Source organism: Mandrillus leucophaeus, unplaced genomic scaffold (genome assembly GCF_000951045.1).
Source record: "Mandrillus leucophaeus isolate KB7577 unplaced genomic scaffold, Mleu.le_1.0 Scaffold98, whole genome shotgun sequence".
In the NCBI taxonomy this organism is placed as follows: domain Eukaryota; kingdom Metazoa; phylum Chordata; class Mammalia; order Primates; family Cercopithecidae; genus Mandrillus; species Mandrillus leucophaeus.
In genome coordinates, this window is record NW_012110696.1 from 3,292,914 (window position 1) to 3,311,825 (window position 18,912).

At 37.8% G+C, this 18,912-nt stretch overlaps 1 protein-coding gene across 1 annotated transcript in view; it reads right to left on the reverse strand.

Moving 5' to 3' along the window:
- ZNF595 (zinc finger protein 595) overlaps positions 1-18,912 on the reverse strand; it is a 30,076-nt gene that overhangs the window by 938 nt on the left and 10,226 nt on the right. Inside the window, exon 4 of the mRNA XM_011970916.1 lies at positions 25-568. Coding sequence (XP_011826306.1) covers positions 25-568 — 544 coding nt within the window. The remainder of the gene's footprint in view (positions 1-24; positions 569-18,912) is intronic.

The following is an 18,912-nucleotide window of genomic DNA, read 5'->3' on the forward strand; positions in this document are numbered from 1 at the left end:
AAGGCTTTGCCACATTCTTCACATTTGTAGGGTTTCTCTCCAGTATGAATTTTCTTATGTTCATTCAGAACTGTGGACCGTCTAAAGGCTTTCCCACATTCTTCACATGTGTAGGGTTTCTCTCCAGTATGAATTCTCTTATGTTTAGTAAGTGATGTCGACCTATTAAAGGCTTTGCTGCATTTTTCACATTTGTAGGGTTTCTCTCCAGCATGAATTCCTGTATGTTCAATTAGGTGTGACATGTAAAATGATCTGCCACATTCTGTACATTTAAAGGGTTTCTCTCCAGTATGTCTTGTCTTATGTTCGTTTGAATTTGAAAGTTTACTAAAAACTTTAACACATGTATTACATTGAAATATTTTGCTTTGGGTAGTTGACAAGCATTGATAAACTCCACTATTAACTCCTTTCTGCACCTTACACTCATTCACATGTTTACAGCCCTTTCTTAATTGTAAATTCTCATATCCACATTTCTCGTATCTTCTCAGTACAAGTTTTTGGAATGAATCTTCTATCCCCTGCACTGGTGAAAGGTCTTGGCTGAAAGGAGAACACATAGCTGAAAGAAATAAAAATAACAAATTATCCTACTAGATTCATATGAATATACTTTACAATATAGAAAATGTATACAAACTACATTAGTAAGATAGCATAACAAAATATCACAGGCCATAATTTCTTCACAGACACGTAACAAAAATATACTGACCAAAATGCCTTTGTGCAAAATCTGTAAACGAGTTAATTGTATGCAATGCCACAGGGTAACCACAATACTAAGAACCACATGGAACAGAAAGGAAAGTTTGTTACATTTACTCACCACAGCTTTCCTCCTCCCCAATATAGCATTGTGCCTATAGGAGTAAACTGTTAACTCCTGGCTTCTTACTTAGAAGAAAAATACTGATACACATATCCTTACTTCTGGCTTTTTGGGGTCTTTACAAAATCTGGTTTCTGTCTCCAACAACACAGAGAGCTGAGAGAAATGGTGCTATGGGTCAGCTAAGACCAAATGCAAATGTTTCAGGAGCAGGCTGCAGTGTTAAATACAGGGAATAGGTAGAAGAGTGATTAGAGACCATAAGAAGAAACATGAACAATCCCTTTTAACTGAAAAACAAACACAAAATTCCAGACAAGACACATCCTTAGAACATGTATGAGAGGCTCCCATTATCTCTGTCAAAGACAATTGGTTTCAGACCATGTCAGGACAAAGCAACACTGAAATGATTGTGACAAATACCTTTTTGTTAATGTTCAAATAACAAACAAATGTTACAATATATACAAAATATCAGGGCAACATGGCCCAATTAAAAGATTTAAAACTTTTCAGAAAACGACCATAAAACAATGAAGATGCAGAAATTTAAAAAATTTAACCTGAATAATCCTCAATGAGCTAAAGGGGAACACATACAACTAAAATATAATAAGACAAATGAGAATATCGATGAAAATGTTAAAATATAAAAAAAAAAAAATTACGGAGGTGAAAAATACGAAAGTAATGAGTGAGAAATTTCCAAAAGTAAAAGGAGGATGTAAAAAAGGAAGAAGCTCAATGAACTTCAACTAGGATACATACACACAGATTTATAAAAAGGCACATATATAAGCAAAGTTTTCAGAAGTCAAAGACAGAGAATCTTAGGAGCTGCAAGATAAAAGTGCAAGATAAAAGAAATGCTGAAGAAAGCATCTTCCACTGAAAATAGCATGATGCAAGAAAACAAAACATATGAAAATAAATAACTTTTTGGGAAAGACATGAACATATACAAATGTAAGGTTCTGTACCATTATCATGATAGTGCAGAAAACATTTTAATTATTCTCTAAAATTTTAAAGACCATAAAAATGATCATAAACTTTTCATCATAATCTGTTAATAAAAATACAACATAAAAATATAATTAGTGACATTAATAACAAAGTCGAGGGCAGATGTAATGAGGAAAAATTTTCAAAAGCAACTGAAATTACCAGTTTAAAATATATTATTTTAACTTTAAGAAATTTTATGTAATTTCCAAGATACCACAAAGTACCTGTACAGATACATAAAAAAATAAGAAGTAAAAATCTATCAATACAAAAGTCAAAAGGATGCAAAGACAGAAAAAGAAAATAAGAGACAAAAATACAATAATCAAAACAATAAAATAACACGAATAAGCCTTTCCATTTCAGTAAATTATTTAAATATTTATGAGTAAGCTTTCCATTGGAAATACATGCACCAAATAAATTTATTTAAGAAATCAAAAAACAAGATACAACTTTCTTTCTTTCTTTTTTTTTTTTTGTTTTGAGACAGAGTCTCACTCTGTCAACCAGGCTGGAGTGCAGTGGCATGACCTTGGCTCACTGCAAGCTCCCCCTGCCGGGTTTATGCCATTCTCCCGCCTCCGCCTCCTGAGTAGCTGGGACTACAGGCGCCTGCCACCACACCCAGCTAATTTCGTTTTTGTATTTTTGGTAGAGACGGGGTTTCACCGTGTTAGCCAGGATGGTCTCGATCTCCTGACCTCATGATCCGCCTGCCTCGGCCTCCCAATGTGCTGGGATTACAGGTGTGAGCCACCACGCCTGGCCACAACTTGCTTTTCTACAAGAGTCACTTGAGATCTAATGATTAAAGGAGACTGAAAAAGGCAAGAGGAAAGAAAAAACTTTATGCAAAGAACCAAATTGAAGAGGTCAAAATTATATTACCCAAAGTACATCTAAAGTAAAAAACTGTCCTATTTCATAAAACTTATTTTAACTAAAAGCTCATAAGAGACAAAGAAGAACATTATATTAGAAATGTTCATTTACTAGGAACCCCTGAAAAATGTGTGTATATACATATATTTGTGTGTGTCTTACATTAGGGTTCCAAATACATAAAGCAAATACTGACAGAAGTAACGCAAGACATAGAGAGCAATATAGTAATACCTCAACTTCTGTAATGAGTAATCAGAAAAGAATACTCATAAGGAAATAGAAGACTTCAAAGCAGTATAAAACAATTATGTCTAATAGAATTGTAGAGAACACTCTTAAACAAAAGCAGAATACGTACCCTTCTGAATAGCTCATAAAATATTCTCCTTGATAGACCACCTGTTAGGCTACCAAAAAGTCTTAACAAATTTTTTAAAATAGAAACTTTATAGCTTACTTTTAATGACCAAACTGGAATGAGAGTAGAAACTAATTAAAAAAAGAAAACTGGCTGGGCGCGGTAACTCATGCCTATAATCCAAGCACTTTGGGAGGCCAAGGCAAGCGGACCACTTGAGGTCAGGAGTTTGAGACTAGCCAGACCAACATGGAGAAACCCCATCTCTACTAAGAATACAAAATTAGCCAGGTGTGGTGGTGCACGCCTGTAATCCCAGCTACTCAGGAGGCTGAGGCAGGAGAATTACTTGAACCTGGGAGGCAGAGGTTGCGGTGAGCTGAAGATCACACTGAGATCACACCGCTGCACTCCAGCCTGGGCAACAAGAATGAAACTCCATCACACACACATACACACACACAAAAGGACATTTATAGAAATTAAACAACATAAACTTTAGCATGCTCTTGTTCAAAGTTTCAAATAATAAGAGATATCTAGACTGCTCGATGTAATCTACAGATTAAATGCAATCTGTCAAATTTTTAATTAAATTTTTGCAGAAACAGATATAGCAACCTCCAAATTATAGGGAATTTCAAGGGACAATGAAGCACCCCACAATCTTCAAAAAGAGAAACAAATGCACCACAGTTCATGATATCAAAACATATACAAAGTTAAAGAACTAAAAAAATCTGGTATGGGTATACAGGTGAACAGCTAGATCAATAAAATAAAAAATCCAGCAAAAATACACACTCACACACATACGGTCACATGAAGAGTAATTTCTACCCTCATAATTATTGTAGCATTGTTACTGAAAGCAAATAAATGAAAGCAATGCAAATTTCTCTCACCAAATAAATAAATAAAAAATATTACAATATCACTCCAGCTTGTAAAAAGCAAAAAGTATCATAATGAGGAAAGAGAGAGACCCTTCTCATATTGTTTTATACTCAGTATATGTTTTAAGAAAAAACAAGGAAGTAAAACCAAAGACAGGCAGCCTGGCGCCAGACCCAAAATCAGGCCTGGGCCTGCCTGGCCTAAACCCAGTAGTTAAAAATCAACTCATAACTTAGAAACGGATGTTATTCATAGATTTCAGACGTTGTATAGAAGAACATTGTGAAACTCCCTGCCCTGCTGTTTCTCTCTGACCACTGGTGCATGCAGCCCCTGCCACGTATACCCTGCTTACTCAAATCAATCACGACCCTTTTAAGTAAAATCTTTAGCGTTGTGAGCCCTTAAAAGGGGCAGAAATTGTGCACTCGGGGAGCTTGGATTTTAAGGCAGTAGCTTGCCGATGCTCCCAGCTGAATAAAGCCCTTCCTTTTACAACTCCATATCTGAGAGGTTTTGTCTGTGGCTCGTCCTGCTACAATAACAAGTATAAGAAAGATAAATCTTGATGACATTGTGCAACATGAAGTCAACCATGAAGAGAAACTGTATGAATCAACTCACATGAGATACCTAAAGCAGTTTGACTCTAAAAGAGAAAACAGAAAACAGAATTATTTTTGTAAAGGGCCAGAAAACAGAAAAGGTAGTTAGTTGTTTAATGAGTACTAAGTGTTAGCTTTGCAAGATAAACATGTGCTAAAGATATAGTGAGTAACAATATCAATATAATTAATATGACTAAGCTGAATATTAAAAAAATATTCAAGACTGTAAAGTTTATGTGTTGACAATCAAAAATAATATCTAAAACAGATACAGTGGTAAGACGGTTTTTGAAATTATCTTCAAATCACAAAAGCGTTTCTCTGACACACACAAAAACATAGATTTATAAATAAATGGAGGGTAAAAGTAGAAGAATTTCAATGACTACTCACCTAGGCAGGGTAAAATCACCATTGTATACAAACAGAACAAGTATACAACTCATAATAAGGAACAACATGCATACAGATAAACAGACTCTTATAGTGGAAACAGGCACATCACTGACCTATATTTGATTTGTGCTCCACACTTAGTGTACACAGTGAAATATTGTCATATGCAATTATAATATAAAATGAAAACACCCTAAGTTTTCTGCTCTTGCAGCCATTAAAAAGAATGAGTTCACGTCCTTTGCAGGGACATGCATGAAGCTGGAAACCATCATTCTCAGCAAACAAACACAAGAACAGAAAATCAACCACCACATGTTCTCATTCATAAGTGGGAGTTGAACAATGAGAACACATGGACACAGGGAGGGAACATCATACACAGCGGCCTGTTGAGGGGTGGGGGGCAACAGGAGGGAGAGCATTAGGACAAATACCTAATAAGTGCAGGGCTTAAAACCTAGATGATGGGTTGATAGGTGCAGCAAACCACCATGGCAAATGTATACTTACATAACAAACTTGCACGTTCTGCACATGTATCCCAGAACTTAAAAGTAAAATTGTCAGGCCTCTGAGCTCAAGCCTGCACATATACATCCAGATGGCCTGAGGCAACTGAAGAAATCACAAAAGAAGTAAAAATGGCTAGTTCCTGCCTTAAGTGATGACACTACCTGGAGAAATTCCTTCTCCTGGCTCAGAAACTCCCCCACAGAGCACCTTGTGACCCCGTCCCTACCCACCAGAAAACAACCCCTTTGACTGTAATTTTCCATTACCTACCCAAACCTGTAAAATTGCCCCACCCCTATCTCCCTTTGCTGACTCTCTTTTCGGACTCAGCCCGCCTGCACCCAGGTGATTAAAAAGCTTTATTGCTCACACAAAGCCCTCTGGGGGTCTCTTTACACAGATGCGCACGACAAGTTAACTCTTGCTTGTGGCCAGGAGGTCAAAACCAGCCTGGCTCTATATAGCAGGACCCTGTCTCTAAAATAAATACATAAAATAAAATACAGATTTCAGAAAGCTATTTACTTAAAACAAGTGGCTGGGTCTGATGGCTCATGCTGGTAATCCTAGCACTTTGGGAAGCCAAAGTAGGTGAATCGTTTGAGCCTAGAAGTTCAAGACCAGCCTAAGCAACATGGCAAAACCCTGTCTCTACAAAAAATACTGACAAAATTAGCCGGACATGGGGGCACGTACTTGTAATCCTAGCTACTCAGGAGGCTGTGATGGGAGAATTGCTTGAGCCTGGGGAGGTGAAGGCTGCACTGAGCTGTGAATGCACCATTGCACTACAGCCCGAGATAAAGCAAGACCCTATCTGTATAAAACAGAAAGTTAAATTGTTATCTTAAACTAGACTTTATAACTATGAGATATTTTATGTAAGCCTCTTGGAAATTAAAAAACAAAAAACAAAAAACAACACTGTAGTAGATACATACAAAAGAAAAAGAATGAAAGCATCCAACAACGAAAACAAAACAAAACTCAAGAAAATACAGGGGAAGACAGCATGTAACAATTACAAAACAGAAACTACTAAATGGTCACAAAACAACGAACAAAATGGCAGTAATAAGTTCTTACCAATCAGTAATTCTTTTAAATATATAAAGATTTAATTATCCAATGAAAACACATGGCTATGGTTTGAGAGTCCTCTCCAAACTTCATGTTAAAATTTAACTGCCATTGTGAGAATGAGGCCCTTAAGAAGTTATTAGGTCATGAGCGCTCTACCCTCATGAAAGGATTGGTATCAGTATTTCCACAGTGGGTTAGTCATCATGAGAGTGGGTCTATTATCAAAGTGAGCTCTGGTGCACACACATTCTGTCATCCTCAAGCCTTTAGTCATGTTGTGATGTGGAAGTCTGATTCTCATCAGATGGGAATGGCATGCTCTTGGACTTCTTGGCATCCAGGATTGTGTGCTAAGCAAACTTTTATTCTTTATAAACTACCAACTCTAGGATATTGTTATTGAAGCAAAAAATAAAGCATTCACAAAATGTCTGAATAGATAAATAAAATCAACAATATGCTGCACACAAGAGACTTAGAGTTAAGGACACATATACGCTAATGGTTCAGGGATGAAAAAGAATATTCCATGTCAATAATAACTAAAAGAGTGTATCTTTCAGACTCTCAGACAAAAGAGATTTTTAGGAAAAAAAAAATCTGTCACTACAAAAAGAACTTTACTATATGGTAATAAAAGGCTAATTTGTCAAAATAATATAACAATTAAAAATATATACATACCCAATATAGGAGCACATAAATATATTGTAAAAGGAAAATAAATTTTGGGGCCTCCAAATCACTAAGCTAAAGGGAAAAGTTAAGCTGGGAACTGCTTAGTGCCAACCTACCTCCCATTCTATTCACTCACCTCTCTGCCACTGACACAGATGTGTATCTGACTGCCTCCTTTGGAGAGGCTAATCAGAAACTCAAAAGAATATAATCATTTGTCCCTTATCTACCTACGACCTGGAAGCCCCCTCCTCACTTCGAGTCTTCCCACCTTTGCTTCAAGTTGTCCCACCTTTCCAGACTGAATCAATGTACTTCCTACGTATATTGTCTGCTGTCTTATGTCTCCTTAAAATGTATAAAATTAAGTTGTTCCCCGACCACCTGGGGCACATGTCTCCAGGACTTCCTGTCACAGGTGTGCGTGTCCTTGACCTTGGCAAAATAAACTTTCTAAATTAACTGAGACCTGTTTCAAAAATATGAAAATATATTAACAGATGCAGAAAAACAGACAAATATGATAATACTAGGGGACTTTATTGCCCTACTTAATACAACACATCATTCAGACAGAAAGAAAATAATGTACTTGCATAGCACTAAAGAACTACACCTAAAAGACATATATAGATAACCTTTCACCCAACAGTATACTTATATTCTTCTCAAACACACATGGAACATTCTCCAGGATACATCATAAATCTGGCGAGCCTCAACATTCCAGTCTTCAAGTGATCCTCCTGCCTCAGCCCCAGCTGGGACTACAGGTGTGCACCACCTTGCCAAGCTAATTTTTAAAAAAATTTTTGGTAGACATAAGATTTCACCATATTGCCCAGGCTGGTGTTGAACCCCTGAGCTCAAGCGATCTGCCCTCTGTGGCCTCCCAAAGTGTTAGGACTACAGGCGTGAATCACCGCACCCGATCTGATATCTTTATTCTAACACCGAATATATGGAGTTTGCTGAACACCAACCAATCTTCCATCACCAAATGGGTGTCCAACAACTCAATTCTGACAACACCAGGGTCAGTATAGACCCCACCGGCTCACGGCTCAGTCCCACAATACTGCTTCCACTCCACATGCCAGTCACAAGCCCCAGGGACCCATCTATACTTCAGAGCAACTGCCTATAAATCCTGGGCTTCCATAACTCCCTCCCTCAATTAAAGGATTTGATAAAACCACTCACAGAGCTTAACAAAAACACTTTACCTATTTTTACCAGATTATTAATGTTGGGTACAATTCAGTAAAAGAAAGGGAAAAAATATATAGGACAAAACAAAGTGAGGGAAAAGAGGAGGTGGGTTAGTGAATCTTGGTAGTTTTAACTATGGTCTCTCCAATCCTTTGTGCCCTATAAAAAAAGCTTACAGCTAACAAATAACCTTTTCATTGACTTTGATGATGCTCCCTCTTTAGGTATCTCAAATTCACAGACTCTAAATTCTCATTTTTCCCTCATAAACAAATAATTTTGTCTCCAGTGTTCGCAACAGAATACTGGTTAACCAAACTTTACTTAAGTTTCTCTCCTTTACCCAGGCCCCTGGACTGTGCTCCACCTTCAGTCTGAGATAGCATACAACCCCTCTTCATGTCCCTCCCAAGAACAGGTTGACGTCAGGGTGAAACATTCTCCGATCCTGAATCTGATTTTGCCATTCTCCATTCTGCCCTCTCCCTCACACCTTCTTTCTAATCTTGTCTGCTCCTCCACATGACAAATAGCCCTTTTCTGCCTCATTTTGGAGATGCTTGCACGTCTTATGCTTGGTGCTTTCCCCAATGCAATATTCCTTAGAATAAAGTCACTTCTTACCTCACTGAAATTTATTTGACAATATCTAGGAAGAGCCCCATGACAATAACAATTACCCCCTCTCAGAGGACATCAGAAACAACCTCCTATCCCAACTCTCACTGAATCTACCTATGGATCCTCAGCTTTCCAGGGTTCTGCAGCTTCTCAGTATAAAGGCTCCTTCCATGTCTAATTTGAGCCAGGCTGGGACACCTGCAGGAAAGGTTCCCCAGTAAGTAACAACTGGGCTATTGATTACCTCCTTTGAGAGTGTCAAGATTGGCCTTACCCTGCAGTTAACGGGCTTAGGTCTGATTCCCAGTCAACGTTATCCCCTTCGTTTTCTACAAAAGGAACTCAGTGTTTGAAGAATCCAGCAGAATTCCTCAAACTCAGTGCTGATGTTTACAGGAGAAATGGAAATTGGAAGGCACTTACATTTCATACTTCAACGAGAAAAGGCAAAATATCAATTTCAGACAGCAAACATGTCATTTAAGTATTATTTCCACAGTAACAAATAATTAAGCAATCATTTATGAGCACTTCCAGGAATGTCAAGTCCTAGTCCATAGAATTTAACATTAAACTCAAACATGCAGGTAACAGGATACAGAGTAGACTTATCCACTGTCACAAATTCTCCACCATGCAGAAAAAAGAAACTGATGTTTTGGCAAATCTCTATAAATCACCAATTTATCTACCACAATTTCTTGTGGAAATGTATTCACTTTTCTGCAGCCATAAAAGAAGAGAAATTTTTCCTACTTCTTTTCACCCAGTAATATTTTTATAACTAAGCCCTGAGATTCTGTGTAAAATAACTCCCAAAATGTACAGATTTCAGAAACTTACTATCCATGGTCAGGGAAAAAAAATGAAAGTAAGAATTTTTGACAAATAAAATGTATCACTATATTTTTTTAAAATTCGTATTTTTATGCCTCTTTGACAATATTTTCCTATTTTTCAAGCTCTACCAATAGAATGCAGTGTGCAGTTAATAAAAATGAAAGCTGAAATAAGTAAATAATCTTTTCAAGATGACAAACCCAGGGAGTGGCAGTACTGGCTGGAATGGTATGTCTGACTCAAGTGGCAAGTTAGGCCATCCTATGATATAGATCCTCCCACCCCCATCCTGCTCATTGAAATCCTCAATGACCACCCTCCCAAGGGCCTCTGCACTGTGTGCCTGTGTGCCTGGAGTACATTTTTTGTTTTGCAGGTCCTTGTATCACCTTGCTAGAATGAACATTCAATGTTGTTGGGGATACTTTTTCTTCCTTCACTATTCTGAAAAAATCCAGATGGTAGGAATTATTTCTGCCTTTCCCATCAATATCAGCATTCCATTGGCTGACCAGCAATGTGTCTCTAAAACATGGAAACTGGATTTGGAGAAATAAAATCTCAATGCCACAAGGATTTGGTTTTTTGGATGAAAAGTAAACAAGATGAGTGCTCTCAGCATCAGGGCACTCAGCTGCTCCCCTGAGGCTCCATCCTAAACCTCAGGCTGTCCACCATGAGGAGATGATGTAGTAGCTGTTATTCTCTAGACATTCCAAGAGACATGGCCACCATAGGCATCTGTGGTCTTTCCAGACAGTTCTGAAACCTAGGACCAGGAAAAGACAATAGGATGGATGAGGACGAATTACCTTCTAAAGTTGGGAACCTAAATCCAAGCACATTCTGATAAGGTGTCTGCACCTGAAAAAAGATGCATGTTTTCACCACTGTTATTCAATATAGTACTGGGAAGTGCCAGCCAGAGCAATCTGACAAGAGAACAAAAAATTAAAGGGCATCCAAATTGGAAAGAAAGAAGTCAAATTATATCTTTGTTTGCAGATGATGTAGTTTTATATTTGGAAAAAACCTAACTAGAACACTATTAGAACTAATAAATTTAGTCAAAATACAGGATTTAAAAATTAGTCGTGTTTCCACATGCCAACAGTGAACAATGTGAAAAAGAAATCAAGAGAGTAATCTCATTTACAATAGCTACAAATTAAAATCAAATACCTAGGAAATTAACTTAAGCAAAGAAGTGAAAGGTCTCTACAATGAATACTATGAAATACTAATGCAAGAAATTTAAAAAGACAAAAAAAGGAAAGATATTTTATGTTCATGAATAAAAAGAATCAATACTTTCTGAATGTCAATACTACCTGAAGCAAACTACAGATTTAATGCAATCCCTATCAAATGATCAATGACATTCTTCACAGAAATAGGAAAAACAATTCTACAATGTAGACAGAACCACAAAAGACTCAGAATAGCCAAAGTCACTGTAAGAAAAAAGAAACTGGAGGAATCATACTATTTAACTATAAATGATATTACAGAGCTACAGTAATTAGAACAGCATGGGGCTGATCAGTAAAACAGTAGACAAAACACAAATAGAAATCCATACATCTACAGCAAACTTATTTTTGATAAAGGTGGCAAGAATATTTATTGGGGGCTTAGCATGCTGACTCATGCCTAATCCCAGAACTCTAAAAGGCTGAGACAGGTGGATCACTTTCTCAAACTCCTGGATCAGGAGTTTGAGACCAGAGTGGCCAACATGATGAAACCCTGTCTCTAATAAAAATACAAAAATTAGTCGGATGTGGGGGCACAAGCCTGTAGTCCCAGCTACTCCAGAGGCTGAGGTGGGAGAATTGCTTGAACCTGGAAGGCAGAGGTTGCAGTGAGCCAAGACTGTGCCACTGAACTTCAGCCTGGGTGACAAAGCAAGTCTCTGTCTTAAAAAAAAAAAAAAAAAAAAAGAAAAGAAAAGAAAAAAAGGTGTTTATCAGGGAAACTGCTATAAAAACTCAATATTCATATTCAGAAGAACAAAACTAGACCCCTATCTCTGGCCATATAAAAAATTAAATCAAAATGGATTAGAGACTTAAATCTAACACCTCAAACTGTAGGGATTCAATCACGCTGGTGGGAAAAATATTAAAGATAGTTTTCTATCTATGCTTAATTGCTTTCTACTTGGGAAGTCCACAATGTCAATTACTCTCTAGTAGTGTTGACTCAAGCCTTTGTCAATTTATCTTTACTAAACAAATGTGAGTCTCACTAGCTGGTCAGGGCCACAGTCAAAACTGTTTACAGAACTCTCTGGGGAGTCTGTAAGTGGCCCGGACATCAGCTGGACTGGCAAAACAGAGTATCTGTGTATCAGTGTACTTTATTCATCCGTCGTTTGGGTCAGGGTCTGTGGGCAGACCCCCGCATCAAACTATGAAACTACTACAAGAAAACATTGGTGAAACTCTCCAGGAAATTAAGCTGGGCAAAAATGTCTTGAATAATACCCCCACAAGCACAGGGAGCCAATGCAAAACTGAACAAACGGAATCACATCAAGTTAAAGAGCTTCTAAACAGCAAACAAAACAATCACCATAAAGAGCTTCTAAACAGCAAATGAAACAATAAACAAAGAGAGGACACACAAAATGAGAGAAAATATTTGCAAACTGCCCATCAATAACCAGAACAGCTTTATAGGATGAGATCAAATAATCTGATTATGAATGTGCAAAGAATGTTTATAGACATTTCTCAAAAGAGGGCATACAAATAACAAAAAGGTATATGACGAGGTGCTCAACATCATTATCATCAGAGAAATGCAAATCAAAATGACAATGAGATATTATCTCGCCCCAATTACAATGGCTCTTATCCAAAAGTCAGGCAATAACAAATGCCGGTGAGGACGTGGAGAAAAAAACTCTACTATTCTCTTGATGTGAATGTAAATTAGTCCAACCACTATGCAGGACAGCTTAGAGGTTCCTCAAAAAAATGAAAAATAGAGCTACTATATTATCCAATAATCCCATTCCTAGGTATGTACATAAATCAGGACATCAAAGAGATATTTGCACCTCCATTTTACTGCAGCAGTGTTCACATTAGCCAAGATTTATCCATTATCTGTCTATCAACAGATGAATGGATAAAGCAAATGTGGTACAAATACACAACGGAGTACTTTTCAATCATAAAAAAGAATAAGATACTGTCATTTGCAACAACATGGATAGAACTAGAAGTCACAATGTTAAGAGAAATAAGCCAGGCCCATGATGGCAAACTTTGCATGTTCTCACACATTTGCTGGAGCTAAAAACTAAATTGATTTAATTCACAGAGATAGAGAGCAGAAGGATTGTTACCAGACGCTGGAAGGTATAGTGAGGGGTTGGGGGAAGTGGGGAAGATTAATGGATACAAAAATAATTAGAAAGGGTAAGATTTAGGCCGGGCGCGGTGGCTCAAGCCTGTAATCCCAGCACTTTGGGAGGCCGAGACGGGCGGATCACGAGGTCAGGAGATCGAGACCATCCTGGCTAACACGGTGGAACCCCGTCTCTACTAAAAAATACAAAAAACTAGCCGGGCGAAGTGGCGGGTGCCTGTAGTCCCAGCTACTCGGGAGGCTGAGGCAGGAGAATGGCGTGAACCCGAGAGGAGGAGCTTGCAGTGAGCTGAGATCTGGCCACTGCACTCCAGCCTGGGTGACAGAGCAAGACTCCGTCTCAAAAAAAAAAAAAAAAAAAAAAAAGAAAGGGTAAGATTTAACAGTTGCTAGTACAACAGAGGGACTATAGTCAAAAGCAATTAAATTGTACATTTTTAAGTAACTAAAAGAATGTTATTATATTGTTCGTAAAACAAAGAATACTTGAGGCAATGAATAACCATTTATGCTGATATGATTTTTATGCATTTCATGCCTTCATCAAAATAACTCACATAACCCATAGATACATATAGGTACTATGTACTCACAAAAATTATAATAATAAATAAAATATCAATTTAAAATGAAAAGTGTAAAAACAAACACCACTGGTCCTCATTTCTTCACAGATATATGAACTTAACACTATGCTGATCACATTGCCTTTGTGAGAATTCCTGAACATAGTTAAGAATTTGTACTACTTCAGTTGAGCACAATGCCAAAAACATGTAGAAGAGAAGAAAAATTTTATTACATATGCCCAGCACAGCCTGACCTCCTCCCAATACAGCATAGTGCAACCCAGGAGAAACTCCCAACTCTATGCTTCTTCCTCAGGAGAGAAAGAGAAACGTGGAATGTATGTCTACATTCCTGTCTTTTGAGGGACTGTCCAAAGAGGAATTTTGTTTCCCCTGATGTAGAGTGCTGAAGGAGATGGTGGTATACTTCGGATGACAGCTATGCATATTTTGCATTAACATAAGAAGCAATCCTGGTTGGGTGCAGTGGCTCACGCCTGTAATCTCAGCACTCTGGGAGGCCGAGTCGGGCAGATCACGAGGTCAGGAGATTGAGACCATCCTGGCTAACACTGTGAAACCCCGTCTCTACTAAAAATACAAAAAACTAGCAGGGTGCGGTGGTGGGTACCTGTAGTCCCAGCTACTCAGGAGGCTGAGGCAGGAGAATGGCGTGAACCCGGGAGGCGGAGCTTGTAATGAGCTGGAGCTTGTAATGAGCTGAGATTGCGCCACTGCACTCTAGCCTGGGCAACAGAGTGAGACTCCATCTCAAAAAAAAAAAAAAGCAATCCTAAAAGCATATCAGAACTAAAGAGACCAGAAGTGCTGAACAACTGTCAAAAAGAGAAACAACATCAGAAGCACCATACATCCTGATTTCAAAAACCTATTATAAAGTTTTAGTAATTGAAATACTTTATAAAATACCAGTGAAACAGAACAGAGCACACAAATAATCCCTTGCACATATTATCAAATGAAGAGTAATTTACACATCCATATTCACGGTAGCATTATCTACAAAAGCAAGTATGTGAAAAGAACCAACTTTTCTTAAATAAATGAATAAAGACAATTTCAAATATATAAATAATTAAATATTATTCAGCTTCTTTAAAGTAGAAAATTTTGCTAAATCCACAATAAGGATACATTTTTAAGGCTTTATTTATGTGGAAGAAGCCCAGGCACAAAAGGAGAGTAACAATATAATTCCACTTATGTAAGATACCTAAAGTAGTTAAACTCATAGAAACAGAAAGAAGACTAAAGTGTGTCGGGGTTAAGTGGAGAAGAAAATGAGTAGCTGTTGTTTCATGGACAACCTCTTAGAATGCAAAACAACTTTTTTTTTTTTTAAACTTTAAGATCAGAGTATATGATGTGCAGGTTTCTTATACAGGTAAACTTCTGTCATGGAGGTTTGTTGTACAGATAGATTGTTTGGTCATCAAAGCATTGAGCCTAGTTCTCATTATACAACACTGAATTATACAACACATCCTTTCATACCACCTGTAATAAAACTAGAAATCAAAAGCAGAAGCAAAATTGCCAAATTCAAAAATATGTGAAACTCAACACACTCTTGAACATATTTTTATTTGTGTCAGTTGATTTAATATTGTTAAATGACCATACTACACAGTGATATTAAAATTCAATGTAATCCTAATGAAAATAAAAATGATACTTTGTGAAAAAGTATTTTTTACAATTCTTACTTTTACATGGAATTTCAAAGGACCACTGATAGCCCAAACATTCTTAGAAAACAAGAACAAAGTTACAGGCACGATGTTTCCTGTTTTTAGAACAGATAACAAAACTAAATAAATAAAAATAGTGTGGTACTTGCAAGAAGACAAATAGATGACGGAACAGAGCCCAGAACTCAAAAACAAATCATTGTGTACATGTTCAAATGATCTTCAACAAGGTTGCAATAACCACACAATAAGAAAAAGACAGTCTCTTCAATAAATCGTGTTGGAAAACTCTATATCCATGTGAAAATACTGAGGTTGGATCCTTCCCCTGAACCATATACAAAAACTGTCTTGAATGAGTTAAATATAGGAAGAAAGATTATGACATTGATCTCAGCAATGTTTTCTTGCATGTAACATCAAATACATGAGCCAAAAATTTAAAAGCACAGAAAAGTGGGACATTAAATTTATCTCTCCACATTAAATATGTAGTAAGAGTCCCACCTAAGCAGCAGAAAAGCCAAAATATATGCATATATTTGACAGAAGATAACATCCAGAACAACTCCAAAAAACAAAAAACAAAAAGTTACATGACTAATAGACAAGAGATGAAAATGTTTCTCCAAAGAGGAAATACACAAACAATTATTGAAAAAAAGTTCTAATGTTTAGAAAAATGTAAAGAAAAACCACAATGAGGTATTACTGTGCATTAATTAGGATGGCCAATATCAAGCAAACAAAAAATAATATATATTGTCAACAATGTAGAGAAATTGAAACCCTTGTACACTGTTGGTGGAAAAAACATGATGCAGCCACATGAAAAATGTGTAGAGGTTCCTCCAAAAATTAAAAATCAAGTTATTGTATGACCCAGTAATTCCACTTCTGAGCATCTACTTGAAGTGTGCAATGTATACCTGAAAGAAGTATTTGCACATCCATGTCTACTGCAGTAATATTCACTGTTTTATTCTTGCACTGCTATAAAAAAATTCCTGAAACTTAGTAATTTATTTTTAAAAAGAGGTTTAATTGGCTTATGGTTCTGCAGGCTATACAGCAAGCATAGCAGCTTCTGCTTTAGGGGAGGCCTTGAAAAGCTTCCAGTCATGGCAGAAAGGGACAGTGAGTCATCTCACATGGTGGGAGCAGGAGCAAGAGAGCACAAGAGGGAAGGTGCCACATGCTTTTGAAAAATGAGATCTCAGGAGAAGTCACTCACTATGGCAAAGACAGTACCAAAGGGGCTGGTGCTAAACTATTCATGAGAAGCCAACCCTATGATCCAATCACCTCCCACCAGGCCCACCTCCAACACTAGGGAATGCAATTTGACATGAGATTTGAATGGGGACACAGATTCAAACCATATAATTTACAAAAGCCAAAAAGTGAAAAAACTCAAACACCTTTAATAGATGAATGATTTAAAAAGATGTGGCTTATACATACAATGAAATATTCTTTAGCCTCAAATGAAAATATCTCGTCAGTTGCTACAATAAGGATAAATCTTAAAGCCATTATTTTAAGTGAAATAAGACACCAACAAAGTGACAGTGTATGATTCCACATATACAAGATAGTTTAAATAGTAAACTCCTGGAAAACGGAAGTAGAAAGGTGCTTGCCTATAGTTAGGGTTGTGAAACCTCAGTGGTGCCAAAGATCAAAAAGGGTTATTTGGGTAAAGCAGGCCCTCACCCAGGTGGCCAACTCAAGGGTCCACAGACATGGCTACAGATAAGGAAATGGGGCACCAAGCTTGGTTTTACTGAAGATTATGAAGCAGTTCTGCAACCTCTTTCAAACTCCTTCAGTTATAATCCAAAAGTGGTCCTTCCTGTCAAGAGACCTGCAGGGAAACACACCCAGTCATGGCCCTGGAGGCAGGCCTGCAGATTTTGGCCTCAGCTGTGGTGCCTGAAGCAGCCCTGTGACTCAGTTCTAGCGCTCACAGTCACAGTCCATGGCCTGTCTCTTATACACATCTAGATGTGTATAAGAGACAGCCCTGAAGCAGCCCTGTGACTCAGTTCTAGCGCTCACAGTCACAGTCCATGGCCAGTTGTACACACCCAGACCCACAGAGAGACTTGTGAAAACTTTTCCCAGGTAGTCAGTAGAAGCCAATCCCATTCATACACATGGCATTTCGCCCATCATATGCAGACAAACTTCAAAACCCTACCCTACTGCCTGCCATATAGATTAATGTCCTCAAGGATATTTAATCTTTCCATGGCCCAGAAAGAATCCATGACTGTCCAAATCTCTGGTAATACAACCATCAAAGGCAGACCCCATATCACTCAAAATGGATGTATGGTAGGTCTTCACTTAATGTTCAAAATAGGTTCTTGAAAACTGCATCTTTAAATGAAACAATGCTGCTATATGCCATTCAAACAACAGACTCAGCAGCACCCTCGTGACCCAGCTACGACCTTTCTTCTTAGCAACCCCAGAGATAATCTCATCAGCCTGGGGACCCAATAAAAGGAGATCTTTACTTGCCAAAGACAGTTTATAGAAACTATAAGAGTTGTTAGATCCTTCAAATGTACAGACACGGGGCTGTTTCAGGGACCAAAGCTGAGACCAAGATCTGCAAGCATGCCTCCAGGGCCACAGCTTGTACCTTAACATATTACCGAAAGTTTTGTATCAGAACAATTAGACAAGGAAAATAATAAAGCTTTCCAGCTTGGAATAAAAGTAAAAACGTTACTGTTTGTAGATAATATGATCATGCATATATAAAAAACCCTAGAGTAAAACAACAAAAACTGAACTAATAAATGCATTCATTAAGGTATCAGGATACATAATCAACATAAAAATACTTGTGGGGTTTTTTTTGTTTGTTTGAGATAGGGTCTCACTCTGTTGCCCGGGCTTATCTCAAACTCCTGTGCTCAAGTGATCCACCTTCCTTGGCCTCTAACCTCTGAAAGTGTGCAGGGATTACAGAAATGAAGCACTGCACCTGACCCTACAAACAAATGTCTGTTGCATTTCCATATAGTAACAACAAACTTTCCAAAAAAAAGGAAAAAGTTTCCAATTGCAATAGTATAAAAATAAGGAACTTAATCAAAATAAATGTAAAGGGGCCGAGCACAGTGGCTCACACCTGTAATCCCAGCACATTGGGATGCCGAGGTGGGGAGAACACTTGAGACCAGGAGTTTCAGACCAGCCTGGCCAGCACGGCAAAACCCCATCTCCACTAAAAATACAAAAAAATTAGCCAGGCGTGATGGCGCGTGCCTGTAATCCCAGCTACTCG